Source organism: Monodelphis domestica, chromosome 2 (genome assembly GCF_027887165.1).
Source record: "Monodelphis domestica isolate mMonDom1 chromosome 2, mMonDom1.pri, whole genome shotgun sequence".
Lineage (NCBI taxonomy): Eukaryota > Metazoa > Chordata > Mammalia > Didelphimorphia > Didelphidae > Monodelphis > Monodelphis domestica.
The window spans coordinates 32,956,344-32,982,866 of NC_077228.1; the positions used below are offsets into that span (position 1 = coordinate 32,956,344).

The 26,523-nt window shown below is 56.4% G+C and overlaps 3 protein-coding genes and 2 non-coding genes across 11 annotated transcripts; 3 read left to right on the forward strand and 2 right to left on the reverse strand.

Moving 5' to 3' along the window:
• The first annotated feature begins 1,649 nt into the window (after positions 1-1,649).
• On the forward strand, positions 1,650-1,765 carry LOC130457637 (U5 spliceosomal RNA). The gene has a single exon (XR_008916930.1). It is a non-coding gene; the product is annotated as a U5 spliceosomal RNA (small nuclear RNA).
• Positions 1,766-1,811: 46 nt separating this feature from the next.
• On the forward strand, positions 1,812-1,864 carry MIR7271 (microRNA mir-7271). Its single transcript, NR_127463.1, has one exon. It is a non-coding gene; the product is annotated as a microRNA mir-7271 (primary transcript).
• A 385-nt stretch (positions 1,865-2,249) lies between these two features.
• BTBD19 (BTB domain containing 19) lies at positions 2,250-11,947 on the reverse strand. 7 transcript variants are annotated; one of them, XM_056815236.1, is made up of 9 exons: positions 11,352-11,942; positions 6,908-7,127; positions 6,780-6,833; positions 4,927-4,986; positions 4,248-4,316; positions 4,038-4,169; positions 3,781-3,906; positions 2,880-2,988; positions 2,250-2,673 (listed from the first exon to the last, which is right to left on the reverse strand). In XM_056815236.1, the coding sequence occupies exons 1-9, from the start codon at positions 11,855-11,857 to the stop codon at positions 2,354-2,356; spliced, it is 1,596 nt and encodes a 531-aa protein (XP_056671214.1). In that variant the 5' UTR covers positions 11,858-11,942; the 3' UTR covers positions 2,250-2,353. The 7 variants fall into 7 exon arrangements, 6 of the variants coding, with proteins under 6 accessions (XP_056671214.1, XP_056671216.1, XP_007480319.2 ...); XM_056815238.1 differs by having other exon boundaries at positions 6,908-7,039; positions 11,352-11,839; XR_008916053.1 differs by having other exon boundaries at positions 2,546-2,673; positions 2,880-3,578; positions 11,352-11,945.
• Positions 11,948-14,489: 2,542 nt separating this feature from the next.
• Positions 14,490-17,005, forward strand: DYNLT4 (dynein light chain Tctex-type 4). Its single transcript, XM_007480258.3, has 2 exons — positions 14,490-15,674; positions 16,095-17,005. Exon 2 carries the CDS (start codon positions 16,308-16,310, stop codon positions 16,962-16,964), a length of 657 nt encoding a protein of 218 aa, XP_007480320.1. The 5' UTR covers positions 14,490-15,674; positions 16,095-16,307; the 3' UTR covers positions 16,965-17,005.
• On the reverse strand, positions 16,996-21,778 carry PLK3 (polo like kinase 3). Its single transcript, XM_056815242.1, has 15 exons — positions 21,371-21,778; positions 21,112-21,219; positions 20,861-20,977; positions 20,243-20,372; positions 20,025-20,112; positions 19,571-19,666; positions 19,268-19,466; positions 19,047-19,173; positions 18,829-18,935; positions 18,467-18,557; positions 18,283-18,366; positions 18,006-18,168; positions 17,800-17,929; positions 17,518-17,628; positions 16,996-17,441 (listed from the first exon to the last, which is right to left on the reverse strand). The coding sequence occupies exons 1-15, from the start codon at positions 21,572-21,574 to the stop codon at positions 17,250-17,252; spliced, it is 1,947 nt and encodes a 648-aa protein (XP_056671220.1). The 5' UTR covers positions 21,575-21,778; the 3' UTR covers positions 16,996-17,249.
• Positions 21,779-26,523: the final 4,745 nt, after the last annotated feature.

Genomic DNA, 26,523 nt, shown 5'->3' on the forward strand with positions numbered 1-26,523 from the left:
GACAGATTCCTAAGGGATATGGTTAGAGTTTGTCATCTGGAAAAGGATGGAGCAAAGGAGCCTGGGAAAGACCAGCCAGGTAAGAGGAGAACCACGAGAGTGGAGTCCCCAAAACCTAGAGAGAAGAGATCCAGGAGGAGAGAGTGATCACCCATATTAAAGTCTGCAGAGAGGACCAGGAGAATGAAGACGGGCAGTTGGGCAACTGTCATTGTAATAACTGTGGAGAGAGCAATTTCTGTAGAAAGATAAAGTCAGAAGGCACATGGCGAGGCAGAGAAGAGAGGAGAGAAAAAGGAGACACCTGTTTGTTGTAGAAGGCCTTTTCCAGTTTATCTATGGAGGGTAGAAGAGATCCAGGCCCAGTTAGCAGGGAAGAGAGAATCAAGGGCTCAGGCATGTTTGCAGGCAGTAAGAGCCTGGAGAGGAGAGATGGAAAATCAGATGGGATGGAACGAGGTCACTTGAACAGGTAAAGGAGGCAGCCTGGGTAAGGAGTGAGGCCACTTCCTCCTGGGAGACAGGGGTGAAGGAAGAAAGAAGAGAGAGGGGGCAGAAGCCATCCAAGGCCCCTTCCAGCTCTAAGGCAGGAAATGAATGAAAAAGGCCTCCCATAAGCCCTCTCTTCCCTTCCTTCTCTCCCCTTCACTCAGCATCCAAAGCCACAGTATTCCTAAAGGCCTGCCAGTCTCATCCTCTCACTGTCCCTTCAGGAAGTGCCCTCTCGGGGTTTCCCTTTTGCCTTTGAACTTATTTTCACTTTGGTCCAGCCAGGCCGGCTCCATCTCCCTCCATGCAGGTAGGGCTGGCCAATGAGGGCCCCTCCCCCCTCTCTGTGCCCCTTCCTGAGAGAGCTGGCCAGACTCACCTGGGATGCAATAATTTACATGTCTTAATCACTTACCATTTGCCAGGCACTGGGAAACCTGGGAAGTAGCACTATTATGATCCCCATTTTACAGCTGAGGAAACCGAGGCAGACAAAGCTAGGAAGTGTGTGAGGCTAAATTTGAACACAGGTCTTCCGAACTCTACCTAGCTTCCTGCTGACCAAGCCCCTCCCACAGCACCCATCGAGTTCCCGGGGAAGGCTCAGGACCGAATGCGCTTCGACTCCGGGCTGGGGGACCTAAACCGAAGCAGTTGGAGCAGGGATGGGGAGGGAAATTCGATTGAGGAAAGCGGTTGGATGGGATGCTGTGGATGGGAGCAATCTGGGGCCGTGAAGGAAAGAAACTGCCCGCCTCGGTCGCCCATTAGCTGTGTGATCCTGGGGAGCGTCTTGCCTTTTCTGAGCCTGTTACTCTTTCTTACTACAACCGGGCTCGATACCAATCGACTGTGGTGCGAGGTAGAGGGCGCTAAAGAGATGGGTGTGACACGGAGGATTACCGACCGTGCTGGTAACTGAAGCGGGGACCGAGCTCATCTGCATACCCACAATGCAATGCGTCCGGGTTCCACTCCTCCCGCCGCCTGCGAGTGGCTTCTCCGGGGTCACGGACCTAGTGTTCTCCTTGGGTTGGTCTGAGCTGCGCGGGGTCGGAAGGCAGCGTGAAGCGACTGTTGCTTGCCTTTCAAAAAATTAGTCACCATGAGCGAACCAGATGTGGTGGCTGCAGGGCTAGGCAGGTCGCAGGAAAGCCGGCATACTCTGGTTTCTCTTCAGATCGTATAAATCTTTCGCCTTTTACTAAAGATTTCCGTGGAGAGGAACAGTTAAGAGTTTTTACCTAATTTTTTGAGGCCTCGTTTTTGCGAGGCTCCCATTATTGGGTGCTGAAAAACAGATTTCACGGCTAGCGAGCTTTTCTTAGCACTTCCCGCTTCGCCATCAGATGGCGTGGAAGGTAGTGTTATGATTTAATCGCTTCAACAGTAAAGGAATGCCGAAGAGTTACTGGTTCTCTTTTGACATTTGGATGTTTTTATGTTTCTGAGAAACTCGGATTTCTGCAGGGAGTAAACAGTATTTGCCAGAAATGCTGTTGCTCCCGAGTTTTGACAATGAAGTGTTTTCAGAGCGAGTTTGAATCTGGATACGCTTTTCTAGTTCTTCCATTTGGCACTCCAGAACGTTGCGCCCCCTAGCTGCCTGCCAATTAGGATACGTCAGGACCGGGAAGAGTTCGTATTCTTTTGTGGGTGGAGTTGGAGCTCTAGCTGGGCCTACTCGGTGAGCCGAAGTCTTAAGTCTACGCACTAGACCTGACGTAGGGAAAAGCGAAGGCAGGCATAATACACACAAATATTACTAGCAGCTTTATTTGTAATAGTGAAAAAATGGAATCCACCCACGTGCCGGACTGGGGAATGTCTGAATCACGAGGGCTGTGAGCGTCATCTGAGAATATTATTGGAGCAGATGAGATGACAAACACAAGACCGATACACGGAAGGTCATAGGGCCAAGACGACTCAGCATGCAATTAGGCCAAGCTGAGAACCCAGCAGATGAAAAATAACACAGGAAGAAACTTGACGGTGTAGACAGTGGGAAGCTGGAGATAGGCCCGGGGCCCCAACCCGGGCCTTTGCTGTGAGCTTTTTGTTCTAGATGTCCCCTTCCAGTGATACATGAACTGCCTGGAGCTGATGGTTGTTTCATCGGTGATTTGGCCCCTTCGTTTAGTTTTGGTTTCTGGGAGGTTACTGAGCTGATAATAAAATTGGCTTGAAAAGAGAGAGGTCAGGTTCCACTAAATGTTGTGGAGGTAGAAACTGCCAGACTTGGCAAAGGGCTTGATTATGCTGAGTGAAGAGAGGGGGTCGAGGACCAACTACCCAAAGGCCCTGAGTCTAGGTGACAGGGGGATGGCGCCTTGGGCAGTCAGGCAGAGGGAAGGGCTTGGAGGAGGGAGAAGGGGAGATGTGTCTACCTGGTAATTCGGGGCTGGACCTCAGGAGAGAGGTGAAGCTTGTGTGTATGGATCGGCAGGAATGGCAGCGGCATTCATGGGCTTTGTGCTTTGGACGCTGATGAGGTAACTAGGAGAATGAAACGAGACAAGGGGAAAGCTCTGGGCTGGGGGACAGAACACGGGGGTCCAGTCCTGCCTCCGCCACCCATTAGCTGTGTGTGTGTGTGAGGCCTTGGGTATCTGGGAGGATGTCCAGGCTCGGGATGGAAAATCCTGAGAATGGATGCAGGCAAGTGAGGGCGCTTAGAGATCGGGGGAGGGCTGGGCTGCAAGAGTAGCCGCAGTCACACGCTGAGGTCCTTATTCGCGCCCAGCTCCAGCCGGGTCATCGAGCCCGCAGAGGGGCCTGGAAGCTGGAATCCGGAATCGATGTGTTCAAAAGGGGGTTGAGGGGTGGGGGAAGCAGCGTGGAGGATGCCGGGAGCTGCAGCTCCCGCGGGCGCAGAGGACGCCGGCAGCTGTAGTTCAGAGCAAGGCTGGGGCGTCTCCCGAGGTCTGGCGAGCCCCGGGCCAGCTCTGTCACTAGGACGACTCCAGGTAGTAGTGGTGCTCGCGGGGCGTGGTCCCCTTCCGGCGGCGACCCAAGGAGCTCGAGGTGCGGATCGATTCTCCCCCGCGCAGGGCGTGGCACTTCCAGGCCTCGGCGATCTGCTCCACCTGGGCGTGGGGAGCGGCGGCTGTCACCTAAGACCCGCCCCCAAGGGGGAGGGGGAGCACACAGTAGGGACCTCCGGGGGACGGCATAGGGGGGCGCACGGTAGGGGCGGGGGGGCGTCCTCATTAAGAGGGCACGCACGCTAGGGGCTCCCGGCGGGAGCACACAGTAGGGATGCCGGGCAAGTGAAGCTGCGTCCCCTACCGGGATGAAGGGCTCTACTCGGTTCTGCTCCTCCAGCGTGCTGAGCTCCGAGGCGTTGAGCAGAGGCAGCCGCAGCTCTCCCACCACAGACTGAGCCACCTCCACCATGGGCTGCTCCAGCACGGCCTGGAACACAGAGTCCGCCCGGTCTCGCCCCGCCGAGGCTCTCCGCCTGGCCACCCGCCTCCCCCTCCCCTGGCTAGCCCGGGCTCCTGGGGATGCTCGGCAGGGAGGGAGCGCCCAGACCCGGGGCTCACCGAGCTGACCCGCGCCCAGTGGCGGGTGGCAGCAATGAGCTCCACTTCGTCCACCGCCAGGCGGTCGCTGCGCAGCACAGGTACGAGGGCGGCAGCGGAAAGCTCGTGGAAGGCGGGCGTCCTCAGGACGTCCTGTGAAGGCAGCCCGGCTCAGCCTGGTCCTCCCGCCGCCCCTCCCCCCCCCCCCCCCCCCCCCGCGGGCGGCGGTACCTGGGCGTGGCAGTCGATGAAATTCAGGCACCGGTCCCGTAAGAGTCGCAACCCAAAGGTCACCGCCACCTGCCCAGGACACACAGCCGTGAGGCTCCAGGCTGGACTCTCAGGAGGCTCTGAATTCAAATCCGGCCTCAAACACCCGGAACCCGGGCCAGGTCACTTAACCTCTACCTCCGTCTCCCCAAGGCAGCGGCCAAAGGATCACTTTCTAAAGGGCCACCCTGAGGGCTCCTGCCCCCTTGAGCCTCGACACACCTGGCAGCCAAAGCCGGGGTCCGGGAAGCGGGGCGCTTCCTGCTGGCCCGCCACAGACACAACAGCCGCCGAGACGGACCCTTCTCTGGGACAGGTGGGGGGTTCCGGCCTCAGCAAAGAAGGGGGGGCCTGAGAAGCCCCCCTCCGCTCTTTACTGAAGGAGGGCTCCTCGGAGGAAGAGGCACGATGAGCTGCCTCCTGCCCTCCCAGGCTCATTGCCCTCAAGGGGGCCTGAGGAGCATCCGGGGCTCCTTTACTGAGGGGGGTCAAAGGAAAAACAAGGAGGCTCCGAGCTCTGGAAATGGGCCTTGAAAGACCGGAAGTCGCTGCAGGGGCAAAGGACTAAGCCTCCCTGGGTGAGCCCAGAAGTAGGCCCAGCCTGGGGCTTCTCCTCAGCCCAGGCCAGGGCTGGACCTACCTGGAGGGCCTCACAGACCAGCTCCACGTCCAGGTTCTGTACCACGAATTCCACACACAGCTGGGGGAGAGGAAGGAAGACCCTTTTTAGTTCCCCCCAGGAAGGGCTGGGGCAGGTGACCTTGGTCAAGTCCCTGCCCTTTCCCCAGAATCGGTTCCCTCACTTCCTTTCATTTCATTGTTATCTTTTGAATAACTTTCAATGAATCTGAATGACCTTGTATCAGCTCTAAGACAATAGAGGTGAGGGCTAGGGAGGTGGGGTTAAGGGACTTGCCCAGGGTCACACAGCTAGGAAGTGCCCAGGCCAGATGTGAGCCTGTCACACCCTATTTCTCTCCTTTTAAAACCAGGCGGCCTTTCCTGCCTTGAACCTTCGATGCCCATCTATGGCCAAGCTGGGGCTGGAAGCCTCTGCCCATCCTGAGCTCCTGGAAGAAGGGGAAAAGCCCCCGTGGGGTGGGGGCTCCAAAGAAGGGGCTGAAGAGCTGGGGAGCCGGCCAGGCCCAATGAAAGGGGCTCGGGGTCCCATCTGCCTGAGACTGTATATACATGTGGGATTGGGGTGAGCCAGGCCTACTAAAGGAAAAGGTCCCGGAAACTGAGGCTCTCGTGCCCTGACACCTTCTTAATTCACCTTCAGACTGAAGAAAAAGGATTTCTATGGGCTGGGCAAGGAAGAGATAAGAAAACATCCCAGGCCTTGCAGGGGAGGGGGTGGCCTGGGCAAAGGTGTGGAGGTAGGATTTGTGCAAACAGTGAGTTGACTGGGGCTTCTGGATTAGGGGACCCCAGAGGCCAAGTGTCAGTGGCTCCTCAAGGCTTCCAGGCCCTTTAGCAGCTGCCATCTTTACTTGTTTTACACCCTTACCTTCTGCCTTAGAATTGATACCAAGCATGGGTTCCAAGGCAGAAGGGTGGTAAGGGTGAGGCAACAGCAGTTAAGTGACTTGCCCAGGGTCACACAGCTAGCATCTGATACCAGATTTGAACCCAAGGCCTCCTGCCTCCAGGCCAGGCAGAGACAGAGGGGTGGGGGAGGAGGGACCTGCTCCACTCTCCCAGGAATGAAAGGTGAGTCAGAATAGGGAGCCAGGATTTCGGTGCCGCAGCCCCTCTGCCTCCCCCTGGGGTCGGGGTGCCTGAGGTCTGAGCCAGAGTTAGGTTTGGGGTTTCTTCTGGCCCAGGCAGAGCTGAGAAGCGTGGCTCCCCCAGGAGCAGCAGGGCAGGTGACTAGGGCCCAGCCTCCAGGGACAGAGGCCAAAGAGAGTGCGTGCCCCCTGTGCCATGTGCCAGGGAGGGAAGGAGGCCTGGGCTCCAGGACAATCTGGCCTCTAGAAGGCTCAACAGGGCAGGGAGGGAGGGAGGGAGGGAGGGAGGGTCTGTCTGTCCCCTCGCCCAGATGTGGGTGGTGTATCTGAGGAGAGAGCAGCTCCCTCCTATGAGGTGCCACCCACAAATGAGGACAGGAACCCCGAATGTGGAGACAGGTGGGATCCCCCCAAGTCTGGGCTGGATGTGTGTAAGCCCCTGCCTCCAGCCCCCCAATGTCTAGTTCTGAGTCCAAGCTCAGGGCCCCCCTCCTGCTCTCCCCAAACCTCTCCCCCAATTTACTGGGATTCCCGGGCACCCCCCCCCAATCCTAAAGCCAAACAAGAACTGGGAGAAGGCATTCAAGAGGCATCAATTCCAAGTCCCTCATTTTTCAGAGGGGGAAACTGAGGCTGACCTCCCTGGCATCACAAAGGGAGTGAGTTGCCAGCCAGATCCAGACCCATCAGCCCCCACCATACACCTCCCTCACCCTTCTGCTGCCCCCGGAGGCCTGGCACTGCCCGCCTGCCCCCTCCTCACCTCTCGAAGCTCAGACAGCCCGTATTCCAGCGATGAGATCATCACTTCCAGGACCTGTGGGTTGGGGGGGTGCGGAGGTCAGGGAGAGGCTGGGCCCGGCCGGGACCCCCATCGCCCCCTCTGCCTACCGTTCGCCGGTCCAGGGTGATGCTATTGGTGTAGAGGAATTCCAGCACCGTCAGGAAGGCCTCGGCGGGGACGTCGGCCAGGACCACGGGCTCCTCTTGGCACCCCTTGTCGGGGAGCTCCGTCCCCAGGAGCTGGCGGAAGTAGTCACAGCGGGAGGTCAGGACGCAGCGGTGGGCCAGCACTTCCCTCCGGTCTTGGCCCACCACGAATCGCACATCACTGGAGGAGAGGAGAGTCGAGGAATGGGGGCCGGCCGAGTTGGTCGTCCAGGCTGAGCCCCTCCTCTCTCAGGCAGGGATAAGGTGGGCAGGTGCCAGGCAGGGGGCCAGGAGGAGTCACAGCCTGGCCTGCAGGAAGTGGAGAGCGGCCAGAGGGATGGAAAGAGCTTTGGGGCCTCCTGGCTGTGACTCATGCCCGCAGGCAGGATGGAGAGAGGCCCGCACGGGGCCAGCATCCCTCCTGGGACCTTGGAGGCTCTCCTGGGGCTGCTGGCTCAGCATTTCCTCCCTGGTTTCCTGAACCTCAAGGAGGCCCCTTCCACCCCTTCTGAGCCAGACACTAAGGTCTAAGGTTAATGAGGGTGGGGGTGGGAGGAACGTAGAACCCAGCACCCAAAGCTCTCCGGGTATCCCCAGGGACAGCCCTGATTTTGGCACTCCAGGCTGGGCGACTTTAGACAAATCTCTTGCCCTCTCTGGACTGTCTCTAATCCGGCCCAGGACGGCGACTTTGGGGCCAGTGCCTGGGGTGGGGGGTGGGGATGGCCTCTCCATTCCAGGACTCCTGGGGCTGCCATGGAATTGGGGGGCAGAGCAGGAGGGAGGAAGCACTGGGGAGCGGGTACAGTTGGCTAACCACAGGTTTCCGCCGAGAGAGCCGGCTGGGCTGCGCCCACATGCCTGACAATCTGTGAAAGGTGGGGAAGGTGGAGAGGCGAAGGGAAATGAGAGTCCCTTGGGTGCCGCACTGGAGCCAGCCAGGGGTGGCACTGATGCAGCTGCTCCCCCAACTGGGATGGGCTATGCCCTCCCACCCCCACAGGTAGGGAGCTTCCTGTCTGGGAGGCCCCCATGGGCTGAGACTCCCCCCGTGTGGCATCGTCCCCCCAAACTGCCTCCCAGAAGCCAGGGTCACCCTCGGGATGCCAGAACAGAGATGACTTTGGGAGGTGGAAAAGACCTTGGAGAGATCCGATGCCATCCACAGCCAAAAGAAGGGGCACACAAGCTGGCATCTGAACTCAGCTGGGGGACTGCCAAGGTGCCAGCCACCTCCCGAGTCTCCTTTCATTGTGGGGGGCTCCTGTTCCTGCCTTCTGGGCCCGGCAGACCAAGGCTCATCTCTCTTCTCCGGGACAGCCAGCACGTGCCCCCAGAATCTCCTCCGAGGCAAACAGGCTGCCCCACCACCTCTTCTTGGCACTTTCCAGCTCCCAGTGCTACAGATGAAGCCTGACCTGATGAATGACCGACCCACCAAGGCAGATTCCACATGCCTCCAAACTTGGCCCTTGTTAAAGCAGGCCCTTTAAATGGTTGAATTCCCTTTTCTTGTCTGCCTCCATCACCATGTAGTTCCTTGTGGTCCTTTCAGATCCCCAGATCTTTTTTTTCAGAATGAGAGCTTTTCAAGCACTTCCCTCCACTCTATTTGGAAAGCTGATTTCCTAAACCCAAGTTCCAGACTCCTCATTTGCCTATTAGATCTGGCCCAGTGTTCTAGCCTAGCAAGATTATTGGGTCCCGTGTCACCCAGGACCCCAATTCTCTTCTGTTAGCTAAAAATATGGCAAAGGTTTGATCTCTACCATTATCGAAGCCGTTGATTAAAATGGTCACAAGCTAGGCCTCCACTGGAGACCTCCTGCAATATGGGCATCAAGCTGCCTCCTCAAGGACCAGGAGGCACCCCCTTTTCTCAGCTTCTGGCCCTGCCCAAAACCCAGACGAACCACCCCCAAAGGTAGAGAGGGAGAGAAACAGCCAAAGGTGGCCCCTAAGCTCAGGATCTGAGGAGGAGGAGGGGGGCAGCCAGGGGCACTGGCCTGCCCAGTGTGCCCGCCAATGGCAGCTGACCCTTCCTGGGTCTCAGCAATGGCTTCCCCTGGTCTCTGGGTCCTGGATCCCTGAGCCTGGCTTGGAGGCACCCAGGCATTCCAGGGTCTCTAGGCTGTGGGAGATGGCTACAGGAGTGCTGGGAGGGCTGAAGTGCAGAGCAGAACAAGTCTGATCCTTCTACTCCATGAGGGAGTCTTCCTTCTACATGTCCCTTTTCCCTGGAGTCTTCTCTTCTCCAGCCTGAACATGCGCACTTCCTCTGGACACATCCCTCCTGTCTCAGAAGCCCAGCCCTGAACGCAGCCCTCCAGATGAGATGTGGCCCAGGTGGAGGTCGCTGGGCCTGTGCCTCCCTATTTCTGGAAGCTCTGCCCATTCACTTTCTAACCGGTGATTTATACAGTGGGGTCCCCTGAGCCCTCCTGATCCTTTGCTTCTTCTATCCTGGATGATGCTTTCTCCAAACCAAGAATAACCCCACTGGGGCCAGGTGCAGAGCAAAAGTCAGAAAGAGCCTTCTCCAAGTATCTGAGACTGGCACCCTCCATCCCACATGGAGCTGGAAGATCTGGGAGGCAGAGAGGCGGGTGGGGAGGGAAATAACAGAATGAACACATGAGCAGCTCCAAGCTCATTCTCTTCCTCCCACAAAGTTCCTCCATCCTCACAGTCACCAAGACTGAAACCTGAGTCACTTGCCTCCATTCGTTCCTCCCCACTACCGACACGTGACTTTCTTCAGCACTAGGTGACTTCATGGCAGCATCCTCTGCTCTCCAAATTCCTTAGCTTAGCATTCAAGGACCTTCCCAATAAGATCCCTTTGCCCCAAGCAAACAGGGCCTCTCTCAGGAGTATGGCTGGGACATTTCTACCTTTCCTTCTGTAGTTGCCCCCTCCTATGACAAGCTTTCTTTGCACCCCCCAACTCTTGGTGGCTTCATTCGCCCTCTTCCCCTCCTCCCTTGTCACTTTGCTTGGACTCACACATAGTCTCTCCCAAGGATGAGGATATTCCCATCATGCCTAACCCCTACCACTGCCCAGGGCCCCGTAGAAACAGAAGGCATAGGATCACAGAGATGGGAGGGGGGGAGGAACCAACAACTTAGATGCATTTAATCGAAGATATATCTGAAAGAGATTCCCAGCAAGTGATCATCTGAGTCCTGCTAGAATACCTCCAGTAAGGTATTCTTCTCCAGGTAGCTCACAATACATTTGAAAAAAAAAGAAAAAGAAAAAGAAAGGAAGGAAGGAAAAAGTGCTCTTGATAGAAGGCTGTGAAAAGAGCCCTGGACCCCGGTCCTACTGCTTAAGGGACTGTGTGACCATGGGCAAGTCCTATCTCCTCTCTGGGCCTCAGTTTTCCAATCTGTAAAATGAGGTGTTGACCTGGGTGATATCTAAGGATCCTTCTTGTTCTAGAATTCTATTGGGAAGCTGGGCTGGACTCAGGTTTGCTCCTGACTGTGAGCTCTTTTCTCTGAGCTTCTGGAAAATGGGGCACATCCTGTGGTCAGGCGCTTTGGCAAGCTTAGTTACCCTAGAGCTGGAGACCCCCAGGGCAGAAATGCCAGGGAGAACAAGCAGCTGGAATTATTAGCCTTGTACATCTGATGGAGGCAGGAGAGCTGGACAGCTCCTCTCCACTATCCAGCCTGGGCTTGTCCCTGTCCTTGTCAGATGCCTGCTGAGCTCTTCTCCGCAGGAAGGCTGAATGCGCTCCACCAGCCTCACACCCGTGTGCCCCCACTTCTGCCTGGACAGGGAGCTTACAGAAGCCCAGACTGAGACAAGCAAGGGCCCTTTGCAGAACAAGGGGCATTGTGGGATTGGAATTCAGGTCTGTTTCCCGCATGCCATCTGTGGCAGCCCTAAAGTTGCTGCTGCTGGCTCAGTTTCTCACTCTAAATAGGGAGGCTGGCGTTGCTAACTTCTAAGCTTTAAATGAGAACCCAGGAGTTGAGCTGGAGCTCGGGCCACCTTCAGAGAATCGGGGTCCAAACATAGAGGGGAGTCTTCCTCATCTAATCCCGGAAGTTCTGGACATGAGGTGACGGAACTGACCAGGAGAATCCGGGGGACTGGCGTGGAGCAAAGGGCAGAGCCAGAGCTAGGGGGCCACTGCTCGAAGTCAGGAAAAGCTTCCTAGTGCTGAGAGCTGTCCAGCTCGGGAGTGGCTGCTGGAGAGTACTGAGCTCCCCGTGAAAGGTCTTCCAGCACAAACTGGATGGCGGCCCCCTTGTCCCGGACGCTTGGGGGAAGGGGGAACATTCTTAGTGAACCCTGGCAGAGCCGAGAGTGTACATTCCCTCCTCCCCCCACGGCTCCCTCAGTGTAGCCCCGGGCACCCCGAGAGCGGCTCCGGCACCCCGAGGCTCACCTGAAGCGCGTACAGTTGAGTAGTCCGCGCAGGGCGGACCTGAAGGTGGCCGGGTCTCCTTGCATCAGGTGGGTGTGCCCCGGGGCCAGGGCTCCTCCTCCCGGGGGCGCCATCGCCCAAGCTGTTTTGGAAGCCAAGGCCAGGCCCGAGCCGGTGCCCGAGGCCGAGGCCGAGCCCGAACTGGAGGCTCTCAGACGGCCGCGGGTCCGAGACCTCAAGCCCTCCTGGCGGGAGCGGGAGCGGGCGCGGGGGCGCCCGGAGTTCAGATAAGTGCTGCTGTTGCCGCCGGCGTGGGGGGCCCAGGCCCCAGCCAGCCCCAGCCGGCCCCCCCCAGAGCTCCCAGCCCGAAAGCATTGAATCGCCTGGCCTGCGTCACTTCCGGTCACTCCGGGACTGCTCGGCCGCTCCTGGTCGCTGGGCCCTGCCCTCCGGGAGGCTCCTCCCCCCGGCGGCTCCCCGGCCCCGGAGCTGAGCTTCTCGGGCGCCGACGGGGCAGCCTGACCCATGTGCCGCCGGGCCAGGGCGGCCCGGCCTCGGAAACCTTGATAGGGGCAGCAGCCCAGGCCCCTGCGGGGCAGGACTGAGGTCACAGTGGGGGGAGGGCTGGGCTGGGCATCCCCCTCACCCCCACCCCACCCCGGAGAGGGAACCCTTGGGGCTGGACTCAAGTGACCTCCACACCCACTTTAGACCTCTGTTCTTTTCACTTCCGTTCCCCAGGCCTGTCAGGGAAAGCCCTGAAAGCAGCAAGAGTGGGGTGGGGAAAGCCCTGGTGGGTCCCTAGGGTACTGTGCCCCAGCCTGGTCCTAGCCCTTTCCCAGCCAGCTTAGAGCTCAGGGAACAATTCAGGTCCCTACTGAGTCACTGGCCTGACCTCTGACCCGAGTGAGTCACCCCAAAATGCTTCTTATCCTCCAGACTCTCCCCAGGATGTGACAGTGCCTGAACAGAAGTCCCCCTCCCCCCATTTCCCAGAAGGGATTTTCCCTGGCAAACCACAGGGTCAAAACTTCGAATCAGCTCTCCTTCCCACAGCCCCTTTGGGCTCCCCTAGGCCTGTGAGGTGACCCTGTTTATTTGTCTTATAGCAGGAAACAGCCTCAGAGAGAGTGAGCTTGCCAAGGTCACTCAGCCAGTTAAGGCTGAGCAAGAAGACGACTAGAACCCGCTTGGGCCTGATTCCAGAAAGGCCTCCCTTATCTACCTCTCAGCACAAAGGGACCAGAAAAGTCCAGGACCCCCAGGAGAAGGGGTCTCACAGACATCTGGGTTACACACTCCTCTGACCAAGAATACCCTCCATCATAATCTTGCCTTTCTTGCACACTTCCAAGGATGGGGAACTCAGCCCTTCAGGAGGCAGCCCAATCCATCCAACCCAGACTTTTTTTGCACTTTCTCTCAGGAGGGCTTAGTTCTGCTCTCTGGGCTCAAGTGGAGCACTGGTTCTCCGTTCTTTTTTCCTTAGGATCTTGGTGGATCTCCATCCTTACTCAGCCCTGCCATCCCTCTCCTTCCCTCCCACTCAACACACACCTAAGGGAAAGAGGTTGAGGCCAAGTTAACACAGGCCTGAGAGAGTCAGTTGGCTTCTCACCATTGGCCTCTTCCAGATGGGTTCCACTGACTCTTGATCAGTCGCGGGTTGGGAGAAAAGATCCAGGGAATGATTTAACATTCCCAAGGATCACATATCCTTGATCTTGGGGCCAGGACACAGGTCCTACCCCTTACTCCCTAGTTGTGTGACCTTGGGGAAATTGAGGGCCTCGGTTTATTCTTCTGTAAAGCTGTTTTAGTTTAGAGAAAACTTCAAGTATCTGAAAGACTATCATAGGAAGAAGTCTCATTCTGCTTTGGCCCTAGAGGAGAGGACCAGGAATGGGGTAGGGAGTAGGGAGAAAGGGAAAGTTGTAGAGAGAACCCCTCTAGGCTTGACTTCAAGAAAAGCTCCCTAACAATGGAACAGACAGCCTTGGGAGAAGATGAGTTTCTCCTCCATGAAAGTCTTCCAATGAAGGCTGAATGCCCATAGCCATATTCTGTTGGAAGGAGATCAAATTGGGAGAGATGCCTCTGGGGTTCTCTCCAGGTCTGGGGTTGAAGTAGCCCAGGAGGAAGACCCTGATTCATTCACTGCTTCTGATGGCTCCCCTAAGCTTCAGTTTCCTCCTTCTGTTGGGGTTCATTGTAAGGCTCCAATGAGATCACTTTTGTAAAGTCCTTTGGTAAACCTTAGCCTGTATAGAGCGCCTGGGATATGGGCCCAGAAGGGAGGTGGGCTTTGCCCTCAAGGAACTGCCATTTGACAGGGGACAGAACAGACACAGCTGAGGCACACTCAATGGAGATTCATGATATAGCCTGTTGTCAGCTTAACAAGGGTGATGTTAATGGAAGATCGAGTCAAAATCAACCAGTTATTTTGAATTATCATTACACTGGAATTTCTAAGGCCCTCTTCAGCTGTGACTCTGCAACAGAACTGGTTGCCATTTCCCTCCCCATCCCTCTTCCTCCAGGAAGCCCCCTGGGTTCTCCTCCCATCCCAAGCTGGCTCTCCCATGGACTCTTTCCCCTCTGTACTCCCCAAGCTGAGCCCAAAGTGACAGCCCATCCCTACACATTCAGCAATGTTGGGTTCTGGCCATCTTCTCCCTCTCTCAGACTGTGAGTTCCCTTAGGGCAGATAGGGACTTGTGCTGGAGGCCACCATTGTGGCCTAGGGGAAACAGAAAGGTGGCTCAGCCCTTCTTGGGACAGCTTGGGTTCCCCTTCTCTAAAATGGAAAGGTGAGTCTAGCTGGTTTAATGGCTCATGATGGAACAGAGGGGGATGGGTAAATATTTCCTGCCTCCGTGACAGATTTCCGTTTGGCTGCTTGCCTTCCTGTGGGTCTGGATTCTGAGACTTTGAGAAAGCTGCTGGCTTAGCCCCTCCCTCCCTCCCTCCCCCTCCTGTCTCCTCTCTCTTCTCCCAGGGTTGAAGTTTCTTCTTGGAGCCCTGAGCCCCTCTCTATCTTGTGTGGCCACCCCTCTTGGCTTTCTCTCTTTGGTCAGAGCCCGTCCTTGCTCTGCAACCCCCACCCCCCACCCCCCGCCCCCAACTGTTGGCCAGAGGCCTTTTCAGATTTTAAAGTGTTACAGGATATTGGCTGGATGGCACTGGCCACCCCCCACTCCTTCACCTGGGATGTATTCCCAGGACCCCCTGCCCCTCTTGAAAGCCTGGCTTCCTTTCCGGCTGAGTGCTGTCTTGGGTTGATTGATCAGGGCAACTATTTATTCTTTATCTTGTACTACTTTCACCCACCCTCACTAATTCCCTTTTTCCAGTTGTTCATCAAGTTTCTAGGGTCTGACTATCTTGAGGTTGGAGAAGCAGAGGTCTAAGACCAGTCATCCAGTCTTTGCTGAGAGACTAGATGAGATAGGGCCACGTTGGCAAAGCTGTGGCACCCATGCAGAGCAGGCACTCAGGGAGCTCCTCTGCTCCCCCTCTTCCCAGAGTCCCAGGACATTTTTTACATGCCCCACCCCTCTGTCCAGCCTCTCAAAGCAAGCACTTTCTCCCTCAACTCTCTCCGGCAATCCCAGGCTCACAGACAATTTGAATTTGTCCTCTGGGCACTGGAACTGGGAAAAGGTTCACCTATCCTAAATTGGGGATCCTCTAGTTAAGAAAAACAATGAGGACATTAGAGATTAGTCATTCCCACTGTCCCTGGTCCTAGAATCAGGGCACACTCAGGCTGGTTCTGGGGAGTGGTAGATGCAGGGAAATGAACCCTGGACCAATCCCCTTTCCTCCCTGAGCCTGTTTCTTCATCTGTAAAATAAGAAAACTGGCTGGCTTCCCAGGGCCTATTCTGTTTCAACTTTCCTGAAACCCCTTCAGGACCCACAGACAAGTTTGGATCCTGAAGAACACAGAACATAGGAAGCCCAGAGGTTGCCCTCCAGACTTCATGCTCAGGATTGGTGTTTTGGCTATGCCTCCTTCTGAGCCCCGGAAGGCAAACTAAGGGCAATGATGCAGATTCAGCTGGATGAGGAGGGAGATGCCCAGCCCTGGAGTTAAGCAGAAGAGGAACACTGTCAGAGGCCTCTTATTCAGGCATTGGTTAAGCTGAAGTCTTCTCTGAGGCAGCAGGGACTCCAGCCAGATGGGTTAGATGGCAATGGAGGAAGGGGGAGGAAGCAGGAATGCAGAGCTATGGATGACAGCCCAGCCCCATCACCTAGCGACAGCTTCCACAACACCTAGGCTGGGCCAGTGGGCTGTTGACCAGCTAGCAAGTGACCTGGCATGACACAGCAGCAGGTGACTCAGGTGCCCTTGGGGAGTTTCAGGGAGTTTTGGGAGATTGTGAGGTGGGGGCGAGAAAATCTGGCTCAGCCTGAGAAGAGTTCAAGAATGAGGGTACTTTGGGGGAGGGAGAAGTCCGAGATTTCTCTTGAAGGAAAAAATTGGGGGTAAAAGGGGGGGGGAAGGAAGTATGCCTGGAGATGGGGCAGGGTCTTGGGGTCCCAAATCCCTTTAAGTGAGTTTAATCCTAGGAGAGAGGCTATCATAGCTCAAAATGCAGTCAGATGGGACCACAATTGGGGGGTGGGGAAGGGCTTGTTTCTGCTTGGGGGGGAGGCGGGAGTATCCCTTCCATTTTGCAAACGAGAAAATAAATAGCATTTCTAAGCCTACAAGCCTGGTGGGGAAAGTGCTATGATCGTTCCCGTTTTTCAGACGGAGAAACCGAGGCACAGGGAGAGGTGGAATCCTCCACGTTCACTGAGTGGCTCTGGGGGGCAGGTGTCCTTCTAGGAACACCTCTAGTCCAGGCCGGACCCTAATCGGGACCCAGGACCCCAGCCTCAGGGAAGAGGCAGAGCCCAGGGTGGTGCTGTCCCGTTCTGACACCGCCCGGACAGTCGGTCTCGAAGACTGGCCTCACTTGGTATGGCCGGGAAAAAACCAGGGGAGGCAACCCGGCCAGAGGAGGTGGAGGAGGAAGACCCAGGATGCCTCCGCAGTAGCGGAGATGAGCGGCCGCCGGGGCGCCTGCGCACTATGGAGGAGCCCCAGAGCGGGGCTGCCCAGCCGGGTTCCCGCCGGGGCTCCATGCTCGGGCAAGTGATGCTGCCGTCCCGCCGTCCTTCGCTGGCTGCCGCGCTGGGAGCCGGGCCGCGGCGCTCCTCGCTAGGCCTGGGGCTCTCCTCACTCCCCGGGGCGCGTCCTCGACGGGCCCCGCCTCCGACCCTGGGAGCCTGGTTGGGTCCCGGCCCCGCTCCCGGCGCGCGCTGGGAAGCTGCGCAAGTGCAGCAGGCACTGGAGGCTCTGCTCAGTGGGGCGCTGGGCGGGGCGCACTACTCGGCGGGCGGGGCCGGGGCACTGGCGCGCGGCCTCTGCGAGCTAGTGCGCAGGCGTATAAAGGAGCTACTGCCGCCGCGCTACAAGCTGGTGTGCACCGTGGTGGTCGGGCAGTGCGCGGGCCAGGGCGTCCGCGTGGCAAGCCGCGCGCTCTGGGACGCCTCCAGCGACGGGTACGCGTCCGCTTCGGTGTGCGCAGCCGCGTTCTTCGCCGTGGCGGTGGTGCACGGCGTGTATTGCGAGTGAGGGGCGGGGCGGAGAAGGAAATAAAGGGAGCTTACAATAAATACAAATAATTATTGTCATAAATAATACGGGGGGGAAGGGAGACCGCCCTCCAGGGGCAGCGACAACCCCCCCACCCTCGGAGGCTGGAAGTGGAGGATCTGGCTCTTTCAGTCCGCCTAATGGGGAGCCCACCCCTTAAAGCCTCGGCTCGGCCGACCCAACCTCGGAGGAGCCCTTTAAGCCATCTGGGGCAGGTTCAGGAGGTAGCCCTCGGAGAAGCGTCCACAGGACCCGCAGCAGTCCTTAGGTCCCGCTCCGCTGTCGGAGCAGGTGCAGTACGTAGCGCAGCCGCAGCCGCAGCTCCTGGCTGCAGCCCAGCCGCTGCAGGTGCGGTGCTTGGTAAGTGCAGGTGCGGCGGTCTCGGGCCACAAAGGTGATGAGCAGCGGCTCCCAGCCGCTCAGGATCAGCTTGGTGTGGTCCACGTAGAAGTTCACCTGGAGGGACCAAGTGGGTCAGGGAGGGGCTCTGCTCCCGCCGGCGCCCCTCTCCTCTGCCCGAAGCTGCCCTCACCTGCACTGTGCCATCGCTGAACAGGAGAAGCAGGGCCTGGTCCGTCTTGACCCACTGCAGGAGCAGGGGGGAAGGGCCCTCCGTCTCGTCCACGCTGGGCAGGTCCCCACCCTAGGGCAGGTGAGAGGGACTTGGTCAGCTCAGGCCACTGCCGCTGGATGGGTCATTTCACCAATGAATTCTCCAGGGCCCAGCCAGCAGAAGGGACTTGTCCAAAGTCACCGGGCACAAGGAGCTTGGCCCCCGCCCCTCACCCAGAGCAGGGCTGCCTCCCTAACCCACCTTCATGAGGTTGTGGTCCATGTAGGAGGCAAAGTAGCGAAGGACCCCGAGCTGGCCCTGTAGCTGCTGAGGCACGGCGTCCACCGGGAAGGAGAAGTGCTTGGTGTTGGTGGGGTTATAATGCACCGTCCTGGGGAAAGGTGGGGGTCAGAGGGTGTCTCAAGCCAGGGACCCTCCCGGCAGAGGGGAGGAAGTGGGCCACTTACTTCCTGTTGGAGGACAGGGCCATGTGAGCACCCTCATTGAAGAGGACGGCCACCCGGCGGCTGGACAGCTGGTAACCGAAGCCATACTTGTTGGAGTAATCCACCCACTTACTGACCCACAGCAGGTGCTCTGGTGTGGCCAGGGGTGCTGGGTTCTGCCGAGCTGGGGGGGGGGGAGGGGCAAGAGGAACAGGACAGGGTGAGGGGCTGCCACATACGGGCCTCTGCCCACCCTCTGCCCTTCCAGCCCTGGGTCTCGGCCACCCTCACCAGGTACCTGGGGGCATGAAGGCCAGGCAGTTGCGGAGGGCACAGAGGGTCGACTCCATGACTGTGGCTGCCGTCAGATACTCCTCAGAGCCTGGCAATGAGTGTGGGAGGGGGAGAAGGGCTCAGCACAGTTTCCTACACGCCCCCAAACAGGCCACTCTTGGGAACTTTCCCCAGTTCCCCCAGCTCACCCTCACTGCTGCTGCCCAGGGCTGCCAAGGACCTGGGGGAGCCCTCCTCTGGGGCTGTTTCTGCCAGGCTGGGGGCGACATCGGCCTCCTCCTGGGGAGGGAGGGAGGGAGGGAGGGAGGTGAACAAGAGGAAATGGAGCCCCCTCCCAGCCATTCCTCACACGCCCTGGGGTCCCTGACTACAAACAGTCACACCCACAGCCAGGGTCTAATGAGGCAGAGGCAATTAGCCTGGGCTGGACGCTGCCAGGCCCCTTTCATGCCAGGGTGCTTCACCCAGCAGCAGGGGTGAGTCAGGCTGGGTAAGCAAGGTCAGGAGGGCCAAAGGCACCCGCCCCCACAGCCCCAGCTCCACAGCTCACCTGGGCCTGCCTCGGCTCCTTGGTGCTGCTCAGAGGACAGATGGATGTCAGCACGAGGTCGCTGACCAGGCGAGAGAGGTTGTCCTGCTCCTGGGGAGCGATCTTACCTGGGCAACAGAGGCACCACCGCCTTACTGCTCCGTCCTGCCTGGGGCTCCTCTCCTCCCCTAACCCTCCATGGCTCCCCAGGTCCCTGCTGCCCCTCAGAACCGGCTTACTCTTGTTCTTTTTGCGGCCAAAGAGGCTCTTGGTCACTTTAGTGAAGAAGCTTTCGGCAGGGCTGGGGGGTGTCAGGTCAGGGACTGTGGTGCAGCTGCAGGGGGGCAGTTGAGCTGGGGTATATCCCTGAGCAAAGAGGCACAGAAACCAGGGTGTCAGAAGGAGCCCCCCAGAATGCCCCCTGGCCAAAGGGCCCTGTCACCCCGGGCTGACCACCAACCTTGGTGAAGAATTCATGTTGAAGGATCTCCTCCAGGGAGGGCCGGTCTTGAGGCACAGGACGAAGGATGGTGGCAAGGAGGTGTCGGGCAGCCGAGGAAAGATAGGGGGGTAGCGTGTACCGAACCTGCTTGATGCAACGGTACGTCTCCTTCAGGTCAGCCGTCTCAAAGGGGGGGTTCCCACACAGCAGTGTATACCTGCGAGGGGGCGCAGCAGCCAAGGGCCATGAGCTGGGTGAGCCCTCAGAGGAGGGTCTCCCAAAGGGCCCTCCCTCAACCCAGCCCCCTTGAGGGACACTCACATGACACAGCCCAGGGACCACACGTCAGACTCGGGGCCATGACCCTGGCGCAGCAGCACCTCCGGAGCCAGATAATTGGGGGTCCCACATATGGTCCTGAGGGCACAGAAGGGATGGGAGGAGAAGCTCAGAGGCAGCCAGAGCCCCTGGGGCTTGGGTCTAAGTCAGAACTGCATGCCGGCCCTCCCCCCACCAACCCAGCAGGCCTTTCTCTGGGCCTGGGAAAGGGGAGGGGGGTGTTGAAAGGATACAGCCGCCTGCCTGCCTCCCCCGCCTGGTCCATTCCCAGCTGGGAACAAAGGCCCAGACTGTCTCCAGGGCCCAGATAACACCCCCTTGTCCCAGGGACAATGGACAGCCATTAGTGACAGAAGGCCACACTCCATCCCAGCTGGCTTCCCTGGCCTCTCTGGCTAAGAAGGGGCCTCTCCAAGACCCCCGCCAAGCCACCTACTTCTTCCTTTGATCCTGGGGCTCCAGCCTAGCTGCCAGTCCAAAGTCCCCGAGCTTCAGTTCCATGTTCTCCGTGATGAAAAAGTTTCCTGAAGGCCAAGGGGCGCATTAGGGTTGGGGCACCGGCTAGACTCATGGCCAAACCTTCCTAGCCAGCTGCCCTCCTTCCCAGGTCCCTCCAGCCCCTCCCTTTGCGGGGGTCCCTCTCCTGGGGCTCACCCAGCTTGAGGTCTCGATGAAGGACCCCTCGTTGGTGCAGGTAGCACAAGGCAGCAATGACCTGTCGGAGGTAGTATCGAACCTCGGGCTCCAGCAGCGTGTGCCTGGCCTTCCAGATGTGGGCCAGAGACTAGTGGGGAGAAAACCCGATCATCAGCCCCTTAAACAGGGGATTAGAGAAGGGGGGGGCGCTGTGGCAAAGACCCCCCCCCTCCCTGTGAGACAAAGGAGTCGTGTCCAGGATTGTTCCCAGCTTGGCCACTCTTGTGGCTGTGAGATGGAAAGGGGGCTCCGGAGACCAAGTCCTGTCTCCCTTCTGTCCCCTCAAGGAGGCTGGGGAAGGTGTCTCAGGGACTCTCCAAACTTCAGGGGAGAGTCCTCCCAGGGGACTAAAAAAAACTGCCAGAAGGGCCCCACTGAGGGGGACAAAACTGAGGTCCAGGAAGTGGCCTGGCCTTGGCAATGACCCTGAAATTCAAAAATAAGACTTCAGCTCAGGCCTGCAAACATCCCAGCCCCACCAGCCCCTCCATGGGTGCTTGTGGGGGAAACCTCCCCTTAGTTATCCCTTTCTTTGTCCCCTGAAACTTAGGCTGGGGTGTAGGCTTGGCCCCTAACCTTGCGGCTACAGTGCTCCAGAAATATGTAGATGTTGCCTTCATCCTCAAAGTGGTGAGAGAAGTGCACGATGTGCCGGTGGTGGAGGCTTCGATGCAAGGCAATCTCCTGCAGGATCTAGGTGGAGCGAGAGGGGCCACTCTGGCCACAGGCTCTTCCTCACCTGCCCACTTCCTCCCCCTTCCCCCCCAGGCTAACCCCACAGCAGAATGGTCCAGCCCTCAGCCTGGTTTTCCTCCCACCTGACCTACCTTCTCTCGCTGGTGTGGTTTGGCCACTCGGCTCTGGGGAATGACCTTGACTGCATAGATGTGCCCACTGCCGGTGTCCGTGGCCTCATAGCATCGGGCAAAGCCCCCCTGGAGCGGGAGAGGGACGGCCGTCAGGACGCTGGGGTTCCCGTCCGTACCTCTACTGCTGCCTCAGTCTCCCCCTCCATAGCGGCAAAGAGCCGAACTACAGTCCTTCCCCACGGGCTGGGGAGAGAGGGCGGCCCTGCCCTGGCCCTACCTTGCCCAGGAGACGGCCCCGGTAGTAGGTGCGTCCACTCTGCGGGTCTCTGATGAGGCGGGTGGGGTCCAGCAGCGGCTCGGCTCCCGAGCGACTCCGCTCGGGCTCCCGGGGCCCGGCTCTGGAGTCACTGCCCGTGCCGAGGGCCCGGGAGCGGGGCTCGGGACTGGCCAAGGGCTGCGAGAAGAAGGCTACCGGTTCCATGACCGAGGCTGCGTGCTCCGGGAGGGCTAGAGGCCGGTCCCGTGATCCGCGCACGCGACTCGGGCCTCCGGCCAGTCCTCCACCCGCCTCTCCACGACAGATATGCTCAGCTTTCAGCTTGCACGCCCCGAGTCCATGCGTTTTTATCAATGAACCTCAGCCCCCGCCTCCCGGGCGCCGCTGGCGTCAGCGGCCCCTCCCACCACCAAGATGCCCCGCCCACTAGGGTAGCATCACCATCGATAGCTCTGCCCCTAAGGGAAACCACACCAGCGACGCCCCGCCCATCTCGGAGGTTTCTTCCGGAAGCCCTGCCCCGGCGAGCGCCACCACCAACTGCCCCGCCCTAGGGAAGAAACGCCTCTGGGGAGATTGTCTCCTAGGGCTCCGCCCACAGACCGGGGAGGGGCATGGGCATGCCGGCTAAGTTGTTCTGGGCTATCCACGACCTTAGACCAGCCTTGCCCGACCCCGTGTCCGTAAGATCTGCGCCTCGAAGCCCCAGTCTTGCCCCAGTGGCTAATGTTCCTTGGGAGCTCGGGGCGCCCCAAGGGAGAATCATTTGAAAGGCTTCCCACTCCCATGCAGCCCCGAGTCCCCATTCCCCGAGAGCTGGGATCCGCTCATGTGATCGGAGCGCCCTCTAGCGAGCAGAGGGGGTTCTGCAGCCTCTGGGGAAGCCCCGCAGACACACGGAGTATTAACCTAGGCTGGTGCGTTTAGCGCCATCTGGTGGTCAAAGTGCGTACCTATAGTAGTAGTCTCTGGGTAACCGAGTATGAGGATACACTTGTGCGTGAAGAAGATTTAAGTGGAAAAGTCGATGCACAGAGACACTCCCACTCTCTCGGCATTGGAAGTCTGGGTCCAGTGGCACGAAAAGTCGTTACACCTGGAGACTTCCTCAGCTGCACTGGATGGCCGTGTTGTCTTTTGTGCTCCAACATGCCCTGAGCACTCCACAGTGCTTTGCTGCCTCGCCCTCTCAGCCGTTGAACCTTCTTATTGGTTTCTTCTGTCTGCTCAGCCAAAGCAGTCTTCACATGCTGGGTGAGCAAAGCCTTGGTTCACCAGGGATCTACAACCCGATGGCTACCCTCTGCCTGTCGAAGCCGTTGCCCGGGGTTTGGCCGCTGCCGCATGCTAGCAGCTACTGGGAGCCACAAGTGAGAACTGGGGGTCAGAGGCTGGAGAGCTGCCCTAGGAGGGCACGACAAGCCCTCCATGCCAGAGATACTACCCCTCCCTGAGCACCCCATACACCCCAAAGTGCGTACTTATTTTGGGGTACCAGGTCGGAGATGGTGTAGGGAGAGAACTGGCCCCAGTTTATCCACCCAGGGCATCCCAGAAAGCCCATCTGGATCAGCCTGCAGTCATAGCCCAGGGGAGCTGGTTCCTTTGTGTAAATATAATATAGTGGAAGTATATGATATTGAACTAGGGGCTTCTCCCAAGCCTCTGTCCTGGACCCTTTTCTCTTGCTTGGTGAGCTCATCAGCTCATCATCATGGGTTAGATTTTCATCTCTTTGCATCTAGTTTCCAGCCCTAGACTCTCTTGAGCTCCAGTCCCACCTCACCAAGTAATGATGTCTAAACTAATATCTAACTAATGCCATCTAAATGATATTTCAGACTGGATGTCTCACAGGCAACTCAAACTTCACCACATTTCTAAAATTGGATTCATTCTTCCCCCAAAACTTCTTTTTTAACATGGAGAGTACCAACATCTTCCCAGTCATCCAGGCTCCCAATCTAGACATCATCTTCAACTCAGTCACTCTTTCTCTTCCCCCCAATCCAATCAAGGTTTGTTGATTTTACCTTTGTAATATCTCTCCTGCACCACCATCTCTCCTGACACTATCACCTCCTTGCAGTCCGTTATCCTCACCAGGACTACAGCTGGTTGGACTCCTGCCTTTGATCTCTACTCATTCTCCTCAATTCATCCTCTACAGAGATAACAAAATAATTCTAACCATATCCCACACCTATGTCTTACTCAATAAATTCCAATGGCTCCCTATTACTTCTGAGATCAAATATAAAATCCTATGTTTTTGACATTTAAAGTTCTTTATAATTTGGCCCCTCCCTCTGTTTCTAGCCTTCTCACACAATATTACTTACCTTCACACACCCTGTGATTCATCCACATAGGCCTACTTGTTGTCCAAAGCATACAACACTCCATCTCCCATTTCCATGCCTTTGTCTTGACTGTGTCTCCCATAACTTAAATGCTCCACCTCTTCATCTCTTTCTTCATATCTTTGGCCTCTTTCAAGAGTCAATTCAAATCTCATTCTCTGCCAGCCATTTCCAGTCCCATCCCGCAGCTAGTGCTTCTTCCAATCCTCCTAGATCAGTGATGTCGAATGTTTTAAAGATGAAGTGCTGGGCTCCATTCCCAACCCCACCCCTAGACCTAGTGCCATGCCCTTCCCTACCACAGGGGAGGAAGAAAGTGCTCCTGCTGGGCTGCTGGGGATGGGGGGGGGGGTGAGAAAATGTCATCAGACAAGGTGGAGAGGGGGAGGAGAACAGCTTTGCAAGAGTCCCTCTGCCTTTCTTGTAATGAACTCTGGGGTGGGAGGTAAGGGATGACCAAGAACCCACAGAGAGTACTCTGCTTGCCATCTTTGTGTAAAGGATAATTTTAGTGTTGAGAAGGAAAGGGTGTAGGATTTCTCCCGCCTGGCTTAAGCCAAGGGGAATATTAGAGGCTTTAGGAAGGTAAGGTTTTTGAGAGTAAAAGAGGAAGGAATCAGCCTGAACTCCAAGAGAACTCAGCCAAGATCCCTGAACCTGAATTAGCTCAAGGGCAAACTCACCACCAAAACCCAGACAAATAGCTGCCACCACACCAAGATGTCAGATCGCTTAGCACTCTTCCAGCCAGAGCCGCCTCTCCGGGAAAAGAGGACAAAGAGAGGAAGTGACGTGCCCTATATAGAGGGTTTTATATCACCTTCCTACATCTCATCTGTATCAATGTTAACTTAACTTGTTTTTTGACAGCCCAGGGGTCTGTCTGCTGTTTCTTCACATGTCTGTTGAAGGCCATCTTCTTAGATACTTAATCCTTGTGTTTGGATGCAGACATTCCTGACCTTGTTAAACTAAGTAGGGTGGAGCAATGTAGAATTTCCAAGACCTGATTCTATTAGACCAAGTATATCCTTGTTACAAATCAGGAAATAGCTAAATCAAATCTTCTAAAGTATGGTCTGAGTAGGGTGGAGTAGTTTTAAAATTCACATTTGGCACCCATGTCACGGGTTCACCATCACTGTCCTAAATGATATTCCTCCCTCCCTCCTTCCCTTCCTCCCTTCCTTCCTTCCTTCCTTCCTTCCTTCCTTCCTTCCTTCCTTCCTTCCTTCCTTCCTTCCTCCTCCCTATCTCAATCAGACAAGAAAATCAACAGCCAACAGCTACTCATGGGCCTGGTCCCTGACCAGGCAACTAGCTCACCTCTCCTTAAGCAACCTGGTCATTAGGAGGTCATTTATATCAGTTTAGCCCATTGCAGTTCACAACTTTCAAAGTCAAGATCAGCCAGCCTCAAACTCCCTAGTTATAGACATTTAGCACCAGGTCTGGCCGATTCTCCTTTTGAGAACCCAAAGTCCATTCATCTCCTTTTCCCACTTGTCTATTAAGGAATAATACATGATTACTGATTGATTGAACTGGTTTGTTCCTGACCAACCTTCTTTTCCCACTTGTCTATTAAGGAATAATAAATGATTACTGATTGATTGAACTGGTTTGTTCCTGACCAGCCTTCTGGTAATTCTTTTGTCTTTTTGTATCCTTATGAGAATTTCCTCCCTTATGACTTAGCCACTGTATTTCATGAGATTACAAATGCATCGTTCTTGTCAAGCCAAGGATCCCTAATGTGCTAAGTTCTTTGATAAGTGGTTGCTCTTTTGCATGTGGTACTGACTTATGGGATATTGTTTGCCTATTCATATGCTAATTACTGGACTATGTTGGGCCATGAACGTCATCTGCAGGGCTCTGTGGAAGATGCTTTATGGTGTTCATTTGCATATTTGTTTTACAGTTTTGTTTGCTACATATTAACTACATTTGACAATTGCTTTATTATTTTATTACTGTGTAGCTCTGCACATTTGCTCCTGGATTTAGCTTTATGGTTTACTCACTACACTTTTCACTAATATTGGACCAAAATGGAGCTTGAAAAGACAGGAAAGTGTTGTGAGAGAATGGGCATAAATAAAGATATAAGATGCACATACTCCTTGCTCCTAGGAGTACATCCTGCACATAAAAATTGGCCACTCTTAGGGGATTCCAAGACGGAAGGTGAGGGTTTAAAAAAAAATTGGCCACTCCTCAGCCTACTTTGCAGAATTCCTTTTGCAGATAATGGAATGCCCACTTGCCCAAGTATCCTTCAGGGTACCACCAACCTCCCAGCTCAAGTCCCATTTTCCTCAAGAAGACTTCTTAGTCCCTACTACCTTTCATTTATGCCACTCTATGTAACATGGGGTGCTCTACTCCTGCTCCCTCAAGGTCAGGCCTGTTTCCCCATTTTGCTGGCTGTGTTCCTCTAAGTTTGGGGAGTCTGGGACTAGCATCACTGGTTTGTTTAATCTCTGAACGATGGGTAGCTTTTACAAAGGCATATTGACTTCACTGGTAGTGGAAGAAAAAAAGTACAAGTACAAGCCTTGCCCCTCTTCTAATCCCTTGGGAGTATATAAGTGGAATTTTGAACCCTTGATTTTATCCCCCAGAAGTCCTTCAGTCTTTCTCAGAATTCCTCTCCTTTCTCCACCATTTTGCATGTTCACATTTGCATTTGTTTGCTGTAACTCCCCCCTTGCTCTCTTCTTTCCCAAGTGGGCTGACAAGTTCTTTTTTACTTTTGTTATTATTAATAAATCTTATAAATATAAT